General features: G+C 45.4%; 1 protein-coding gene across 1 annotated transcript in view; it reads right to left on the reverse strand.

Moving 5' to 3' along the window:
• Nucleotides 1-1,048: 1,048 nt before the first annotated feature.
• Nucleotides 1,049-18,680, reverse strand: part of ACE (angiotensin I converting enzyme) — a 147,178-nt gene continuing 129,546 nt past the window's right edge. The window contains exon 26 of the mRNA XM_056548167.1: nucleotides 1,049-1,786. Coding sequence (XP_056404142.1) covers nucleotides 1,671-1,786 — 116 coding nt within the window. The 3' untranslated portion in view covers nucleotides 1,049-1,670. The remainder of the gene's footprint in view (nucleotides 1,787-18,680) is intronic.

Below are 18,680 nucleotides of genomic sequence, written 5' to 3' on the forward strand. Positions count from 1 at the left end.
GGGGGCATAATGACCCCCCTGGGCGATATGCCGCGATGCCTGCTGAACGATTTCAGCAGGCATTGGGCACCGGCTCCCCTCCGGCTAGCGGCAGGGGGCCGGGAAAGGACAGGACGTACTCCTACGTCCTCGGTCCTTAAGGACTCGGAAATGGGGGCGTAGGAGTACGTCCATTGTCCTTAAGGGGTTAAGGTAATTGAGAAATAAAGCTATTTCTGAGAGAAATATAGGTCACAGACACATAAAAATATAAATATATGTACATGATCAGGATGAGATACTGAGCAACATATAACAGTTTTGTTTTTTTAGGTGATCTGACAGGTATGCTTTAAGGAAAATCTGATCTAGTGCGTTCTGAACCTCAGAGTGGTCCGGAGGTTCTCCTTCCAACAAAACAATGACCCTAAGCACGCAGCCAAGACAACACAGGGACAACTCTGTGAACATCCTTAAGTGGTCCATCCAGACTTGAAACCAATGGGACATCTCTGAAGAGACCTGAAAATGGCTTTAGATGACTGTTCCCATCCAACCCGACAAAGCACGAAAGAATCTGCAGAAAAGAATGGCAGAGAAAAGCCTAATCCAGGTGTGTAAATCTTGTGTCATCATCCCCACTAAGAAGACTGGAGGCTGTAATCACTGCTATAAGGGGCTTCAACTAAGTACTGAGTAAAAGGGTCTGAATACTTTTGCTACCAATGCTATATCTTGGTTTTTCCTGTTTTCACGTTGTCATTGATATTAAGTGCAGAATGATGGAAGTAAATTCAAAATTTGTAAATTTTAGCACAAGGCCATAACATAGGTTGAAAAAAGTGAAAGGGTCTGAAGACTTTCCGAATGCATTGAAGCTTTTGTTTTATTTTACAAGCAGCAGCAAATTAGCATTGCTGAGACTGGGAAAGCAGTGATGCAGCTCAATGATAATGCATTCTGAGACTACTGCTAACACAGGGAAAGCTGGATTATAGATAAGCAATACGTTCTGAGATGCTTGGCTGCTATACAGACTGAAGAAGAAGAAACAAAAGCTAAAACCCAGCTTTCTCAAATTTTCCCACCACTGGTTATTGTCCCGGTCTATCTAGGCCAGCTTTATTTAGGCTATCCAGAAAACAATAGAGCTGTCATGGTGTCCTGTAAATCTTCTCCTCACTATAAAATGGAGGATAGCATTTCAGATGAGTTCTTCATGGTGCTGAATAAGACTGTTAAAAGGAGAAAAAAAAAATGTTGCCAAAAATGATAAAAATATAAAAAATCCCATAAATAGTGATCAGTGATACCCCTTCCTGATGGGCTTACACAGCATAAAATCTGCATGGTCTACCGTATGTGTGAACATACCCGAAGGTATTTTTCCATCAGGGTGTGGGAAGTGATGTAAGATTGCGATTCTTTATTACCGTTTTGTTATTGTTCCCATGTGGAATACCAGGCTTAGATTATAAGCTTCACTGATAACTTGGCTGGAAGCATAACATTATAGAGTTGTAGTATACACAACTGTATCTGTGTGAACTATATAAAAGAACCTCAGTAAATCAATCAGAACAGAGAAGCAAGCTTCAGCATTATCTGTTTTCCCTGGAGACTTGCGTGTTGTAGTAGAATCCTGGTTACTAAAGAGCAATGGAAAAACTCTATCCACAGGGGCCCTGTGATCACGAAGTGTCTCCCTGATGCTTTTCTTCTCCGCTAGAAGATTGTGAATCTGACTTCCTGGAGCAAATGTCGTGGTTGGGATGGGGACAGTGATCACACATGTTCTTGAAATGATCTGTAAGATGAAAATGGGATAAAACCTGTCAATTCTTGTCACAAGATTTGCATAATTTCTGAACAATTGACTTAAGGTATTAACATCAGCATGCGGTTTTATTATTCTGATTTATCATGTGGAACGTGAATCACTGAGAACAATTATACGCTGCTAAAAAAATAAAGGGAACACTAAGATAACACATGCTAGATCTAAATGAACTAATTGTATGAAATACTTTCGTCTTTACATAGTTGAATGTGTTAACAACAAAATCACACAAAAATTATCAATGGAAATCAAATTTATCAACCCATGGAGGTCTGGTCTCATAAGGGGTCTGAGGATCTCATCTTGGTACCTAATGGCAGTCAGGCACATGGAGGGCTGTGCCACCCCACACTATTACTGGCCCAACGCCAAACCGGTCATGCTGGAGGATGTTGCAGGCAGCAGAACATTCTCCATGGCGTCTCCAGACTCTGTCACGTCTGTCACATGTGCTCAGTGTGAACCTGATTTCATCTGTGAAGAGCACAGGGTGCCAGTGGCGAATTTGCCAATCTTTGTGTTCTCTGGCAAATGCCAAACATTCTGCACGGTGTTGGGCTGTAAGCACAACCCCCACCTGTGGACGTCGGGCCCTCCTACCACCCTCATGGAGTCTTTTTCTGAATGTTTGAGTGGACACATGCACATTTGTGGCCTGCTGGAGGTCATTTTGCAGGGCTCTGACAGTGCTCCTCCTTGCACAAAGGCTGTGGTAGCGGTCCTGCTGCTGGGTTGTCGCCCTCCTCCATGTATCCTGATGTACTGGCCTCCATGTTCTGGACACTACGCTGACAGACACAGCAAACCTTCTTGCCACAGCTCGTATTGATGTGCCATCCTGGATGAGCTGCACTACTTGAGCCACTTGTGTGGGTTGTAGACTCTTTCTCATGCTACCACTAGAGTGAAAGCACCGCCAGCATTCAAAAGTGACTAAAACATCAGCAAGGAAGCATAGAACTGAGAAGTGGTCTGTGGTCACCACTTTCAGAACCACTCCTTTATTGGGGGTGTCTTGCTAATTGCCTATAATTTCCACCTGTTGTCTGTTCCATTTACACAACAGCATGTGAAATTGATTGTCAATCAGTGTTCTTCCTGAGTGGACAGTGGGATTTCACAGATGTGTGATTGACTCGGAGTTACATTGTGGTGTTTAAGTGTTCCCTTTAATTTTTTTTTGAGCAGTGTAACTTCTCAACAGAGATTTCATACTTCGCCAGATCATCCGATAGTCAATGCAATATAAAGAATTAAATGTTTGGAGAGACTCGGGGAAAAAAAAAAAAGCTACTTACGTTGACGCGATAACCTAACAGCAGTCAGATCCGATCTGTAAACGCATCACGTGACCAGAGTATTACTATAATAAAGTGCACAGTCCAGACTGTATACAATCAGGCACCAGAGTAGCTGAGGTCAACCAATAAAAGGGGGCGCCTGAAAGCTATCCAGGATTAGAAAAACTGAGCAAGTTTACGCTAAAACAAAGCACAAACAAAAACAAACAGCACCCCACTTGTCCTCAGGTTGTGTGTGGTAATGCAGCTCAAGTCCACTAAACTGAAGGAAGACAAGTTGCAATATCAAACACAACCTAAGGACAGGTATGGGGCTGTTTGTTTTATTTTATTTTTATTTTTTTAAGAAGACTAAATTAACTTTTTCTACTCCTGGAGAACCCCGTAAGGTTAGGGCTAGAGATGAGCGAACTTACAGTAAATTCGATTCGTCATGAACTTCTCGGCTCGGCAGTTGATGACTTATCCTGCGTAAATTCGTTCAGCCTTCAGGTGCTCCGGTGAGCTGGAAAAGGTGGATACAGTCCTAGGAAAGAGTCTCCTAGGACTGTATCCACCTTTTCCAGCCCACCGGAGCACCTGAAAGCTGAACTAATTCATGCAGGAAAAGTCATCAACTGCCGAGCGGAGAAGTTCATGACGAATCAAATTTACTGTAAGTTCGCTCATTTCTAGTTAGGGCAGTAGTCTCTAAACTATGGCCCTCCCTATGTTGCACAACTACAACTTCCAGCATCTGGAGGGCCACAGTTCGACTCCAACCACTGGGATACAGTCATATTGACAATACAATACTGTAGGTTGGTGGGGAGTGCAGAGTTATGTAGCCATGACACGATGCCTCCATTGTTTGTTGGTATAGGGGATCTGTGCGGTACTCTGTACCAGTTATAGCAAACTATTCTCCTTTGAACAGTGGCTGGCAGAAGGGATAGTATAAAGCAGCCCATACAATGCACATTACGGGACCTACAAGATAAACAGGAATGGCAACTGGGTATAGCTCAGGGACCTCAGTTTACTGGAGCTCACATAATGAAGACACTATTTATTGGAACTGGATGGTTTTGAGGAAACCGGTGATTATACAGTGATCCCTCAAGTTACAATATGAATTGGTTCCGGGACGACCATTGTATGTGGAAACCATTGTATGTTGAGACCAGAACTCTATGGGAACCTGGTAATTGGTTCTGAAGCCAAAATGTCATCCAAAAATAGGAAAAAGTGAGGATTAAAGAAAAATAAGTAGATAACCAATATAGATAAAGCAAATCCTTACATATAAAAGTAAGAAAGATCTGCTGGGAGCTGTAATCACTGTCTAGGTCAGTGTTCCCCAAGCAGGGAGCCTCCAGCTGTTGCAAAACTACAACTCCCAGCATGCCCGGACAGCCTTTGGCTGTCCTGGCAAGCTGGGAGTTGTAGTTTTGCAACAGCTGGGGGGCACCATGCTTGGGAAACACTGGTCTATGTAGAGGACAGGAGCTTCTTCAGGGTCCTATACAGTACACACAATGTCCTAAAAAAGTAACATGGAGCCGCCCTCACCTGGTGTTCATAGGAGCAGCTAACCCTGGTACAGGTAAAGAGTACAGAACATGTAATACATCCCTGTACTGTAGGGGGAGCTACCAGACACCAGTCAGTGCATACACTTCAGTAATACAGGGGTTTTACCAGTGAATGTCCATTCGGTTTGGTCGGTTCTTCCGGTCATTGACACGTTTCACAGATCTGGACTGTCTGTACATTGTATGTTGAGTCTGGTTTCAAGGTACAATGGTCCAGAAAAGACCATTGTATGTTGAAACTATTGTAAGTTGAGGCCATTGTAAGTTGAGGGATCTCTGTACTTAGAGTGAGCATCTACTGCACTCACAAACAGCACTATTAGCAGAAGGTAAAACCTAGTCTATACATTGTACATTTAAAAGGTTATGTAGAACAGTAAATGTGAGTGGATAAAAAAAAAAAAAAAGAAAAGAAAAAAAAGGGGGTAATAAAAGTTACAACATAGTTATAAAAAAAATTCATGCACAGTAAAATGTATTTATTTTTTATTTTTAACTCAGCGTGTCAAATGTATGCTGTGGAAATGCTACTGCAGATTAGTTGTGTGTTTTTCTCTTTGACTTCAATGGAAAAGTCAAAATCTGTAATAAAAATGTATTGTTAATGAGTTTGCTATGGAAAAGCTCAAGATCATAAACTACAGATATTAAAAACAGACATTTTTCCCCCATTTACAAGACCACCACCAAATTTTGAAACGTCAAATCTACAAATAATCTACATGTTTGGTGAGGATTTACGAGTGGAAATGTAGAGTAACCACAGCGTTTCAGCCCCCTAGACCAGTGTTACACAGCAACAGATCTTTGGGTTGGACAGCTGCACCACTCTTTCTGTACACAGGATTGGGCTAGGTTTCCACACTTTTTTTTTCTGGCTTTTTTTTTGGAAAACGGACACTTAAAGAGTAGCTCCCACCATCCTATTTTTTTTCTGTCCCTGCCTATTGTCAATCTATCCCTAACCCCCTCCCTGCTTTTAATTTTTTTTTTTTACTATATTAAAAATGCCTTTTGTCTGCCTGGCAGTGTGCTCACTACCAGGCAGACTTCCCCAGCAGGCACCACGTCACTGATGCCTGCCGGGGGGGACGACTTCCGCCCTTAGTTCATCTACACAGGGTGCCTCCAGCTGTTTCATCACTGCAACTCCCAGCTTGCCCTGACATCTATTGGCTGTCAGGGCATGCTGGGGGTTGTAGTATTGAAACAGCTGGAGGCACCCTGTGTAGATAAACTATTAGTTAGTTACATGCGGCGCTAGCCCATCCCCTCAGTCTCCCTCCCCCCCCCCCGCGCCATACCCCGTTCCCTCCATCACAAACCCCCATTCCCTCCCCCCCCCATTACACTTACTGCAGAAGAGTCCGGCAGCGGGCGTGCAGGGACAGCGGCAGCGACGATGCGGAGGCGGCGATTTGTGGGAGGAGTGGCCTCCCAGCCAGTGGCCGGGGAGCCAATGCGCTCGCTCCCTGCCTGTCTGACAGGCAGGGAGCGAGCGCAGGCTGAATGAAAAAGGACCGATGCCTGGCCGCATCAGTCCTTTTTCAGGCATGACGTCACGCCAGGCTGCAGCCGGCCACTAGGAGGAAGACCCCTAGTGGCCGGTTTTCAAATGTAAATTAAACAATTTTAATAAAAAATAATAAAAGTATATTAGAGATATGTTGTAGTACATGAGTACTACAACATATCAAAAAATAAAGTTGGTGACAGTGCCCATTTAAGTTTTTGAGCCAAAGACAAAAGGAGATCCATGGAGATAGGAGAAGTACAATACATTTCTGGCTTTATCTCCAAAACTGCAGTCATAGTATTCCAAAAAGCACCGGTTAAAAAAAAATTCATGTGGAAACCTAGTCTCAGAGTTTTAAGATAATGATCTGTTGAAAGTGAATACATAAGTACAAGTATTAGTGCCGTTTGTATTTGTTTTAGTATTTGTTTGGTGCCGTTGAGTTTTTAGACACTTATCACTTAGAATGGTGGGCAGCGCCACCTGCTGAGTTCCCTGACTTATACGCAGAGCCCTAAAATGAACAGGGCACTAGAATAATATTGTGCGCCAAACTCCTGAACTACGTAGTTTTTTTTTTTTCCGCTTAACCTATTGACTTCTGAATAGTGAAGGGCAAAATACACTTGTTTAGTTTAATCACCACCACCCAGACACCATTCATTTCCAACATCTCAGATATTATGACTGTTAGTTTGAGGAGGCCAGACATTGACTGCTCATTTGACCTGAGGAAGTTCGTGAGCGCCAAAACGCATTGTCCATTTTTATATGTTCCAAATCCACTTTACAATGTTAGTATAGCACAATAGATATGGTGGCGGGTCAACCTCTCCCCGACATACTAGACCAGGGAGTGCCCCTTTCGTTTTGGAAAGAAAGCAGCTACAGTGTTTATTTTTTTTTATGTTAACTGGTTTGTTTAAAAGGGGTTATTAAAAAGGGGTACTCTGCCCCTAGACACCTTATCCCCTACGCAAAGGATAGGCTGTCTGATCACGGTGGTCCCACCCCTGGGGACCCCTGCGATCTCTGCTGCGGCACCCCAGACATCCGGTGCACGGAGCGAACTTCGCCTCGTGCCGGATGACTGGCGATACGAGGCGTAGGCTTGTGACGTCACGGCCAAGCACCCTCAATGCAAGTCAATGCCCCTTCTCATAGACTTGCATTGAGGGGGTGAGGCAGTGACATCACAAGCCTCTGGAGCTGCACCCAACGCTCTAAACGAACACCTGGTGTTGGAAGTAGATCATGGGTGTCCCGCCGCTAGATAGGGGGTAAGATATCTAGGGGCGGAGTACCCCTTTTGAATGGGCACTGTCAGATACAAAAACTTTTGATCTGTTGTAAAGCATGCAAACCAATAGGTTTTACAATTGCTTTCACTTGACTCTTTCAGTATGAAATACTGAAAATTTTCTAACAACTGCCCCCCTCCCCCCCGCCTGCTTGGACACATACTAGTCCTGCTGTGTCCATGCATCATCACCTATGTCATGGACACACTTCCTTGATTGACAGCTGTGAGCGCAGGGCTCAGAGCTGGAGGAAAAATCCTCCCACTGTCACCTTGTGTCCCGCTACTGTCAGTGAGGAGAAGCTGGGAGTTGTAGTTTTGCTAATGCTAGGGAAGATGTGAGCAGACAGCCTACTGAGGGTGGGGGCGGAGACCTGGACAGTGAGGCCACGCCCCTCCCTTTGAGAGGAATTCAGACTAGTGAGGTCAATTAAAAGTGTAATAAAAAAATAAATAAAGGTGCTAGACACAAAAATTACATGTACATGGTCAGGATTAGCTACTGAGTGATAAAACAAAAAAAACATTTTTTAATATGACGGGTACACTTTAAGGATTGGGGAAAAACACAAAAAAAACCTGTCCGATTATTCTCACCACTAAGATTTGTAGAAAAACAAAAAAACTGTGTACGTTTAATTACACTTGTTGGGTTTTGGAATAAAAAACAAAAAACTATGACATGCTCCCATTATTGGATAAAAATTAAATGTTTGACTTGTTTGGGTTTCATTTTGTAAAGGGTTGCAATTTTCTAGAACTTTGTGGTGCACGTGAAAATGCGTCCTAAAATTTGTATCAAACAGACACTGTCTGGTTGGGAATTGTAAATATGGAGCATTTGGTGGAATTAATTAAGGCTTGCATGACATTTTTGGGGGTTTGTAACTGATTACACCAGCTACCTTTAACCAATTCCTGCAAATGTTTGCTGCAAATTACACTTGAAGTAACACACTGAACAGCAAAATACATGGTTGGCAGGCAGACCTCTAAATTATGGCACAAATTTATAAAAAATAAAATAAACTGCGCCAAAAAACAGTAAATAGTGTCACAATATGCAAAGGAATATTATCACTGGGGTGGAATCTACTATTTACAACTACCATTATCTCTCTGCACTGCTCACTGTTTTGCAGCCTTACTGCCTGGACACATATTTCTTCAAAACCTACAATCTTCTTTATCAGCCTGGACACATATTTCTTCAGGCTTGTCCAGGCTTCCGGTGTCCATTTTAGGATATCCTCAGTCATCAGCTGTACCTCCCTCCTCCTTCAGCCAAAACGGCATCCCGCCTCATCCCTCCTCAGTCAGGAGTCAGGAGTCAGCCAAAACCTTTGTCATCCTAAACTCATGCATCAGATGAAAATGAAAGTGCTGAGTCAGCAGAGCTTCGGTGGAGCTTCTAGCACAGACACTGTGTGATTGGCTGCCAGCACAGACACTGATTGGTTGATGGGAGGCTGTGTGCAGTCCCACTCCACTGTTTCAACACACTTCTTTACAAACCTCAATCTCTCATGTACCCAGCTTTTCCAGATTCCTGCAAAACAAACCTACGCTCTCAACTGTAGGTTTTGCAGGAATCGGGAAAAGCTGAGAGCGTAGGTTTGTTTTGCAGGAATCGGGAAAAGCTATGTACTCAGCTTTTCCCGGTTCCTGGAAAAACCTAGTTATGTACTGCAACCCCCCCCCCCCCCATCAATCAGTGTCTCAGCTCTTTCATCAGCTGTTCGGGACACAGAATGCTTCAAGACACACATTTATTCACTACACCAGGGGTCCTCAAACTTTTTAAACGGGGGGCCAGTTCACGGTCCCTCAGACCGTTGGAGGGCCGGACTATAGATAACATGAATAAATTCCTATGAACACTTATATATCTTATTAATGGACTACCATTTTAAGTGCACAGCACAGTTCCCCCCACATTAGGTTGGCAGTATAGATCCCCATTAGGTTGTAGTTCCCCCACATTAGTGTTGGCAGCACAGTTCCCCCCACATTAGGTGCAGTACAATTCCGCCACATTAGGTTGGCATTATAGTTCCCCCACATTAGGTAGTAGTTCCCCTACATTAGGTTGTAGTTCCCCCCCCCCCCCACATTAGGTGCAGTATAGTTCACCCACATTAGGTTGTAGTTCCCCCACATTAGGTGCAATATAGTCCCCCACATTAGGCTTGCAGTATGTTCCCCACATTAGGTGCAATATAGTCCCCCACATTAGGCTGACAGTATAGTTCCCCCACATTACGTTGGCAGTATGTTCCCCCACATTATGTGCAATATAGTTCCACACATTAGGCTGGCAGTATAGTTCCCACACATTAGGCTGGCAGTATAGTTCCCACACATTAGGCTGGCAGTATAGTTCCCACACATTAGGCTGGCAGTATAGTTCCCCCACATTAGGCTGGCAGTATAGTTCCCCCACATTAGGCTGGCAGTATAGTTCCCCCACATTAGGCTGGCAGTATAGTTCCACACATTAGGCTGGCAGTATAGTTCCCCACATTAGGCTGGCAGTATAGTTCCCCCACATTAGGCTGGCAGTATAGTCCCCCCACATTAGGCTGGCAGTATAGTTCCCCACATTAGGTGCAATATAGTTCCCCCACATTAGGTGCAGTATAGTTCCCCCACATTAGGCTGGCAGTATGTTCCCCCACATTATGTGCAGTATGTTCCCTCACATTAGGCTGGCAGTATAGTTCCCCCACATTAGGTTTGCTGTATGTTCCCCCACATTAGGCTGGCAGTATAGTCCCCCTAATTACGTTGGCAGTATGTTCCCCCACAGGCATACAGCCTCCAGCCATAAAGTATGGCTGGAGGCTGTATGCCTGTGTACAGCCCCATTTCAGTGTTCCGACCACCGCTCCGGCCATAGCAGGACCGGAGGATCGGTGGTCAGAACACCGAAGGGACGCGCCGCTGGTAAACACTTACCTACTACCAGCGCGCACGTCCTTGCTTCTCTTCCGCTCCGCGCTCGGTTGCCATGGGCGCACGCATGCGACGTCAGTGACATCGCTGCGTGCGCCTGCTCCCGGCAGTCCCCGAGTTTTTAAAGTAAACGCGGGCCGCAGGGACTTCAGAGGCATCCTTGAACACAGGGATGTCCTAAGGCAAAAACACTCGGCGGGCCAGGTAAATGCGCTCCGCGGGCTGCATGTGGCCCGCGGGCCGTAGTTTGAGGACCCCTGCACTACACCATAACATACCTCATTCATTTCATTGGATTGAAAACAGAAGCAGACCACAGGTTTTACTTGGGTCAAAAGCTTAATACAGTAATTTAAAAAAAATAAAAAAAAATGGACTGGGAGTCGCTACCTGACTCCGCTCGGCTCATTGAAATTAATAGGGTACGGTACAGACCTGACTGTGATCCGATTGTATGCAGCTTTAAAATTATCCCCCCCCCAGATCAGGCTGCACAAATCAGGGTGTACATGCACCTTTACTCAATTTTGCAGCTCTCGAATATAATACCGGATGTAAAGAGAAGCATTTACATCTGAAATAACAGCAATTATATTCATAACAAAACATGTTAATATGGTGGGTATAATTTTTTGGAATGGGCTGCTAAAGTGTACCCGGGCAAAAAAAGGTATGGGACAACTGTCATAGAAAATTGAAGGATAGGGGACAGAAAAAGGTTTGCAGTAATCCACCGTTTGGAGTTTTGGCTACACAAGGTATAGCGCCAACACATTTGGCACATACGTTTTTGGTGAGGATGGATGGTTAAGAGTAGAGATGAGTGAAGTTACAGTGCTTCGATTCTACACCAACCTTGTGGCTCGGTGTTTGCTGACTTCATCCTGCATAAATTAGTTCAGCTTTCAGGTGCTCCGGTGGGCTGGAAAAGGTGGATACAGTCCGAGGAGAGTCTCCAGCCCAACAGAGCACCTGAAAGCTGCACTAATTTATGCAGGATAAAGTCAGCAACCACCAAGCCGCGAAGTTTGTGCATAATCGAAGTACTGTAACTTCAGTCATCTCTAGTTAAGAGCTGAATCCTCCACGTGATTACAAAAAATGTAAGGCCAAGCAAAATGCCTATTGGAAGTTTAATAGAGATCGAATGAAATGTCAGTAAGGACAAGAGGCCCATAAGTATAAATATGAAATTGTAAACTTAACACATTGCTTCATCTGTATTTTAGGAAAAAAAACCTCTGTAGTTATTAGTGGAGAGAGAATTTTTGAAAAATTAGATTTGGCTGATTCGTCGAATTTTCCCCCAAAATTAGTTTTGGTCCAAATTTATTCGTGGCTATTAAAAACGGCTATTTCTGGATTACAGAGAGCCTCAATAGGCGTGTAGAACACTGTCTTGTGTAACACGCATAGGGTGTGTGCTTGGTTAGTGAAATAATACTGTTATTCAGTATGACATGCAGATCAGAGGCGTCCCTATTAGAATTACTGTCACAGAGCAGCACAACGATAGAGCCTGGATGTGGCATCAGTATGATGAGAACGTATAGTGGCTGATTGACACAGAGGAGGTGACGGCAGCATGAGGAGAACATATAGTGGCTAAATAACACAGCCTGGAGTTGGCTGCAGCATATAGTGGCTGAATGACACAGCCTGGATTTTGTGGCAGCATGAGGAGAACATATGAGCAGAATGAGACAGCCTGGAGGTGGCAGAATCAGGAGTCCTGAAAGTGATCGGGTGACAAAGTGGTGCGGTGGGTGGCAAAACCAGTACCCAGTGAAGAAGGTGGGTGAAAAAAGGAGAACTTTGCATCAGATGTGTGGCATCAGGCGCGTCAGGATCAGAATAGTAGCTGAGGCAGGTAGGCAGAAGAAAAAACGGTCTGTTTTGTAAAAGTGTTAGTGTGCAAAAGTATTGAGGATATGTATTACGAAAAACAAAACACTTAATATGCTTAGGATAAAATATATGGACCCAAATTATTTTTTTTAAAGCAAACAAAAGGAAAGGTGTGCAAAAAACACCATGTGCCACCGGCAACACAAAGTATTGATGTGATGCAAAGACCTCTAAAAAGGTGGAAGGGAACAACATATGGTCCATTGTAACCGGTGGGGGTAAAAACTTCCCCTGTAAGGCCCTACTCTTGCATTATTAATTCCCTTCTTGGCAAGTGTTACACGCCCTATTTCCACCTAAAAACCCTGGGAAATGGCAGTGTTTGTAGGTGGAAATAGGGAGAGGTTCCTGTGTGGGGCCGCCCTTTTTTGGGGAGAGTAACACTTGCCAAGAAGGGAATTAATAATGCAAGAGTAGAGCCTTACAGGGGAAGTTTTTACAACCTATCGGTTACAATAGACAATACGTTGTTCCCTTCCACCTTTTAGAGGTCTTGCACCACATCAATACTTTGTGTTGTAGGTGGCACATTGTGTTTTTTGCACACCTTTCCTTTTGTCTGATTTAAAAAAAAAAAAAAAAAAAACTTGCGTACATAACTTTTAATATTCTTAGGATAAAATATTAATTTTACGTAATGCATATCCTCAATACTTGTAGTCTGATGCGGAGGAAGGTCTGTAACTGGGGAGCAGTGCCTTAAATATGTTTAGCACTATCGATATTTGTGAAGTGTTGGTGTGGCACCATGGTCAATCTACTCTGAGTCATCTGGCATTGGTGGCTGGAAATCCTGGCTGATCCATGCCCGATTCATCTTCACAAAAAGTCAGTCTCTCCACATTTTTCGTGGACAGACGCGTTCTCCTTGGGGGTTACTATGGCCCCCGCCGCACTAAACACCCGCTCTGATGGCACACTACTGGCCGGGCAGGACAGCTTTTCCAGGGCAAACTCTGCTAGTTGCAGCCACAAATCAAGTTTGGCTCCCCAGAAGTCCAGCGGATCTTCAAGGTGTGTTGGCAGAGTCATGTCAAGGTATGCCACCACCTACTGGTTCAGGTCCTGCTCCAGTTCTTCCTGCTGCTGATGAGTAGCTTTCTTCACCCGCATAGTGAAGCAACTCATCAGTGACTGTAGACTCCAGCTGCTGCTGATGGAGCTGGTACTGCTCCTGCCACCCGACCCCTCCCCAGCAGCCATGGCAGTGGAAGGTGAGCCCAGAGGGCCCCCTGAGTCAGACCTGCGAGAGGATGGACAATGGCGCAGATAGGCATCAGCCAACTGACTACATGGGATGTCTCTGTAGGTCAGTTTGTCCTCCCTCTAAGTGGGTGTAAAATGGGCCCCCATTTTGTGCCGATAGCAAGGGTCCAATAAGGTGAAGAGCCAGAAGTCATCCTGCTGCTGAATGGTGACAATTCGGCGGTCACTACGCAAGCGAGCATGCATCGTGCCATTTATGCAAGTGATTCAGGAGGGACTCCCTGCCTCCATCTCCACTGCATACTGCCATGGTGTGTGGGTCCTACGTCTCGCCTTCCTCATAACCCTCTAGCTGTTCCTGCTCCACCTCTCCTGTCAGATGACTAGAAAAATCACACATCTCGCAAAAACTAAACTGTGCCCCTCCCCCTCCTCCAGTTCAGCCCCCACAGGGCTCATGTGGCCGTCAGATGTAGGCGCCATGTCTCCAGTGCCCTGACCAACCATTGCTTCCAACGCGTGTTGTATTAGATTAAGCAGTGGGATGACATTTATCCCGTAATCCTGGCGACTGACTAATAAGGTGGCTTCCTCAAAGGGCCTGAGCAAACGACAGGTGTCACGTATGAGCTGCCACTGGTTGACACTGAAGTTACACAGGGGAGTCCCCCTATCGGCTTGGATCATCAAGAAATTGGCGATTGCTTTTCTCTGTTCGTATAGTCTGTCCAACACATGGAGGATAGAACATGTGGAAATCAGACTATGTTGGGGGATGCCGTTCTGACACTGCAGCTCAAGGAGGGTGTGCTTTGCAGTGTACGAGTGCATGCAAAGTTTCCTTCCCATTGTTAGGATGTCTTGCAGATGGGGGGTGGGGAAACACTTCATGAACTGCTTGACAACCAGATTGAACGTGTACCATGCAGGGCGCATGTCTCAGGCTTCCTTTTCACAGCGCAGACAAGCTGTTACTCCACAAAAACTGAAAATGGGAACCATGGTGATTGACAACAGGAAGAAGTCATTCATCAAGAAATCGAATCATGGCTTAGCAGTTCCTCCCGTGTGACTGTTCGCCAAGGTAAACCATGTGAAGGACAGCGTGATAACACAGTGTCCTGCACACATGGTATGCTGGAGGGGCACTGAGACTTGTCTGTGCAGTGGAGGCGGAGGACACTGTGGAAGATGAGGAGGCGGAGTCGCACACTGTTGTAGGACCAACAGCCTAATAGCATGGAGGCAGAAGTGGCATGATTGCTGTTGTGGCTGTGCAGGAACCACATTCCCCCAGTGGGCCGTAAAGGACATGTATTGTCCCTGACTGTAGTTACGGCTCCATACGTTGACGCTGCCGTGCACTTTAGTACACACCAACAGGCTCAAGGACTGGCCCACCTTCTGTTCCACAAAATTGTGCAGGGCTGGTACTGCCTTTGCAAAGAAATGATGGCTTGCGACTCTCCACCTCGGCTCGGCACAAGCCATCAGTTCTCTGAAAGGTGCAGAGTCCACCACTTGAAAAGGGAGAGACTGAATGTGCTCCTGTCAAAGTTGCTGGTGCTGCAGCTTCTGTGCCATTGGAGGAGTGGGCACATACTGTTGTCTCTTGGACATGGCTTCGCCAATTGATTGCTGGCGGAATGACTGATTCGAAGTAGGAGGAGCAGGAGCATCTGGAGCGACAGAAGAAGGGTATGAAAGATCGCTCCCTACAGCTGAGGTGGTGGAGCCTTGGCTGGCTGAAAAAGGGAGCAGCATGCCACTGGGTTATGCAGCAGACTGGACCACCACATCGGAGCCACGGTTCTCTCAGGCCACTTTATGGTGACCCTGCATATGTTGACACAGGGCCGTGGTGCCAACATTGGGACCCTGGCCATGCCTCACCTTCTGCCGACACATCTTGCATGTGGCCAAGTTAATCTCCTCCGGATGCTTGATGAAAAAAAATGCCACACTGCCGAGTCGCTGATTTTCCCACCAACAGTCCGCACTAATTGATTGCTACTGCCGCCGTCTCCAGGAACCCCTGTTCCACTACCTCCCGGGAAGGCAGGCTGCCACAAAGCAGGTGGTCTACCTTGGGCACGTTTGGCTCCAGACTTTCCACTTCTGCCACCATGCTGACTGCCAACCATGCTATCACCTTGCAGGCTCACCTGCTGCCTAACGGGCAACCTGCAACCCTTTCCTCCTGATGAAACCCCTTCTGCATCTAGCTCCCAAGTGCGATCGGCTTCATCATCGAGTTGTGTCTGCAAGTCACTGATGTCCTCTTCAGGTTCCTCAAAAGCGTCTGCTTCACCACCTCCCACGTCCCTCTCCTCATCACTACTTGCCCGCCTAACAGAGGAAGCGGTGGATGTCTCCTCCACTTCTTGGCTGGGCAGTAGCTGCTGACTGTCCTCTAGTAAATAGTCCTCACTGACTAGTGGAGCTGAACCCACAGCATACGATACTTCTGAGGGGAAGGGAACAGCATAGGACAGCAACAATGGGAGGACAGGGACTGCTCCTGGGCCATGCCAACTGAGGGTTGTGTATGAGGAACCCACCGACTGTTGACTGGGGGTGTCAGATGTCACTTGTGATGAAGTGGATGACCGTGTTAACCAATCAATGACGGCAGATGGGTTGCTGGTAGAGACACGACCGCTAGCTGATACCTGGAGCTCAGGACTCTCGCTGCGACTCCTGCTGCCACCTGCTCCTAGTCTGCTGCAACCTCTGACTGAGGAATTTAGGCCTCTGCCACTCCTCTGCACGTCCTGGCACTTCTCTGCCTGACATACTAGTGTTTATATGAGGGGAGTGCAATATGCTCCACTACGCTTAAAACAGTATTTATCTACAACACCAGCAGTTATGTACTTTTGGCTGGTCTTTCACAGTATCTAGGCCCTTAAGACTTTAAACAGGAACAAAATGGTACACCACTTAGATGTACGTACAGGTTACACTTACTAAGACAATATGCTTTTAGTGCTCTGCTCACTCTGGCTACTATTGGCTGGCTACTATTAGTGTTGAGCGGCATAGGCCATATTCGAATTTGCAATATTTTGCAAATACATGGACGAATATTCGTCATATTCTTTAAATTCGCATATTCGTGTTTTATTTTCGCATATGCAAAAATTAGCATATGCGAAAATTAGCATGCCAGTCTCACACAGTAGTATTAGAGCCTTCTTTACACCACACAAGCTGGAAGCAGAGAGGGGTGATCACTGAAAAAAAAAAAAAAAATATATGAATATTCGTAATTACGAATATATAGTGCTATATTCGTGAATTCGCAAATATGCGATATTCACAAATAAAATTCGCATTGCGAATATTCGCGAGCAACACTAGCTACTATTAGCTTTTCAATTGTTGTACACACCATTGCTGTGGCACAGATGCTGTGTACTACACCAAAAATTGCACTCGCTCAATCTCACCCCCTTCCCTATCGGTGCTTCTAGGCTGGATTTGGGCTTGAGGTGAATTGCTGCTGTAAAAATGCTTTTCTGTGCAAAACACACACTGCTGTCTGTCCCTCTCTCTCTCTCTGTAATAGAACGCTGATGTGACTGGGAGGTGAATCGCTGCTGTAAAAATGCTTTTCTGTGCAACACACACTGCTCTGTACCCCGTCTGTCTGTCTCTCTCTGCAATAAAAGGCTGAAGTGATTGGCCGATAGATGGCTGCCGATTATATAAGGCTGTGACATCACAGGCGTGGCTGGCTCATGATTGGCTGCATGAGATTAAGGGTCATCCCGCCTACACTCCTTCCCAGGATTCCTTGCCCTATGTCCTCACATGTGGATGCCCCATTTTAGATTCCCTGGACCGAACTAAATTGAGTTTAATGAAGCGATTTGCGCAATAGAATTCGGATTCGTCAGATTCCATTCGCTCATCCCCATCAGTTATGCGTAAAAAAAAATGAATCCAATGTTACCAAGAGTAAACATTCTTAGGAGGTATTTGTCATACAAAACATAAAGAACAAAATGAAGAATAGAAGCAAATTTAAATACATATTTGGCAGGTTCTGTGAATAATTGATTTGCTCATTTAGCACAAGCATGTGTTTTATATGGTGGCCTGGGATTTGGTGGTAAAGCTAGCAGCTGTCTGCTCATCATTACAGATCACTTGGACTGTTGGCCACTTGCTCTTACTGCGTTCATAATAAGAGTTGGCACTGAACACACTACCACTGACCCAATTAAATGTCAGCGACACATTTCTAGTATTAAGATTAGAAAGCTCCTGTGAACCCTCTACAACAGGCAGTCCACTTCATCATTTGCAAAGTTCTCTCCATCACAGATGTCAGGACAGATGGGTTCATCTTTCCCTCAGGCTAGGCTTAAACTCAAAAAATGTATAAAAGGATATGAAATATGGTTATAAGAAGTAGAATGCATTACAATGTCACATAAGTAAATAAAAATACTGGAAGAATATTATCGCTACAGAGGAAGCCACCAATATAGTCTGTACCAAGCCACTTGGTTACTACAGTAAAATCTCCCTAAGTGGACACCTCCCAATAGGGGACATCTTCCAATAGGGGACAGTTTAATTCCCTGGCAGAGTCCCATAAGACTACATGTATTTGCACCCTCCGAATAGGGGACACTCCAATAGCGGACAGTTTTTTTATTCCCTGGTAGACCCAATAGGGGACAAATCCCTTCCAATAGGGGACAACCAGGCTTATCAGGGGGTACAGCCAATACACCAGTAAGGGGCCCAGGCCCCCGCTGCACCCACCTGCAGCCGCCCCATCATTTACTCCCCTCCTTCTCTGACCCCCCCCTCCCTGTGCCAAATCATCCCCCCTTTATTATCCCCTGTGCCGCATAATTTCCTCTTTATTACTTTCTGTACAAATTCATCACCCCCTCTTTACCATCCCCTGTGCCATTTCATTCCCCCTTTTTGAAGTGGCACAGGGGGATAGAGGGTGGTGATGAATTTACACAGAGGGTAATAAAGGGGGATCAAGGGAAAATTATGTGGCACAATTTGGCATAAGGGAATAATGTAGCATGAGGAAAGATCAAAAAGTCACTGGGAGATTCTAAGGTAATGT

Source organism: Hyla sarda, chromosome 12 (assembly GCF_029499605.1).
Source record: "Hyla sarda isolate aHylSar1 chromosome 12, aHylSar1.hap1, whole genome shotgun sequence".
NCBI classification, from domain to species: domain Eukaryota; kingdom Metazoa; phylum Chordata; class Amphibia; order Anura; family Hylidae; genus Hyla; species Hyla sarda.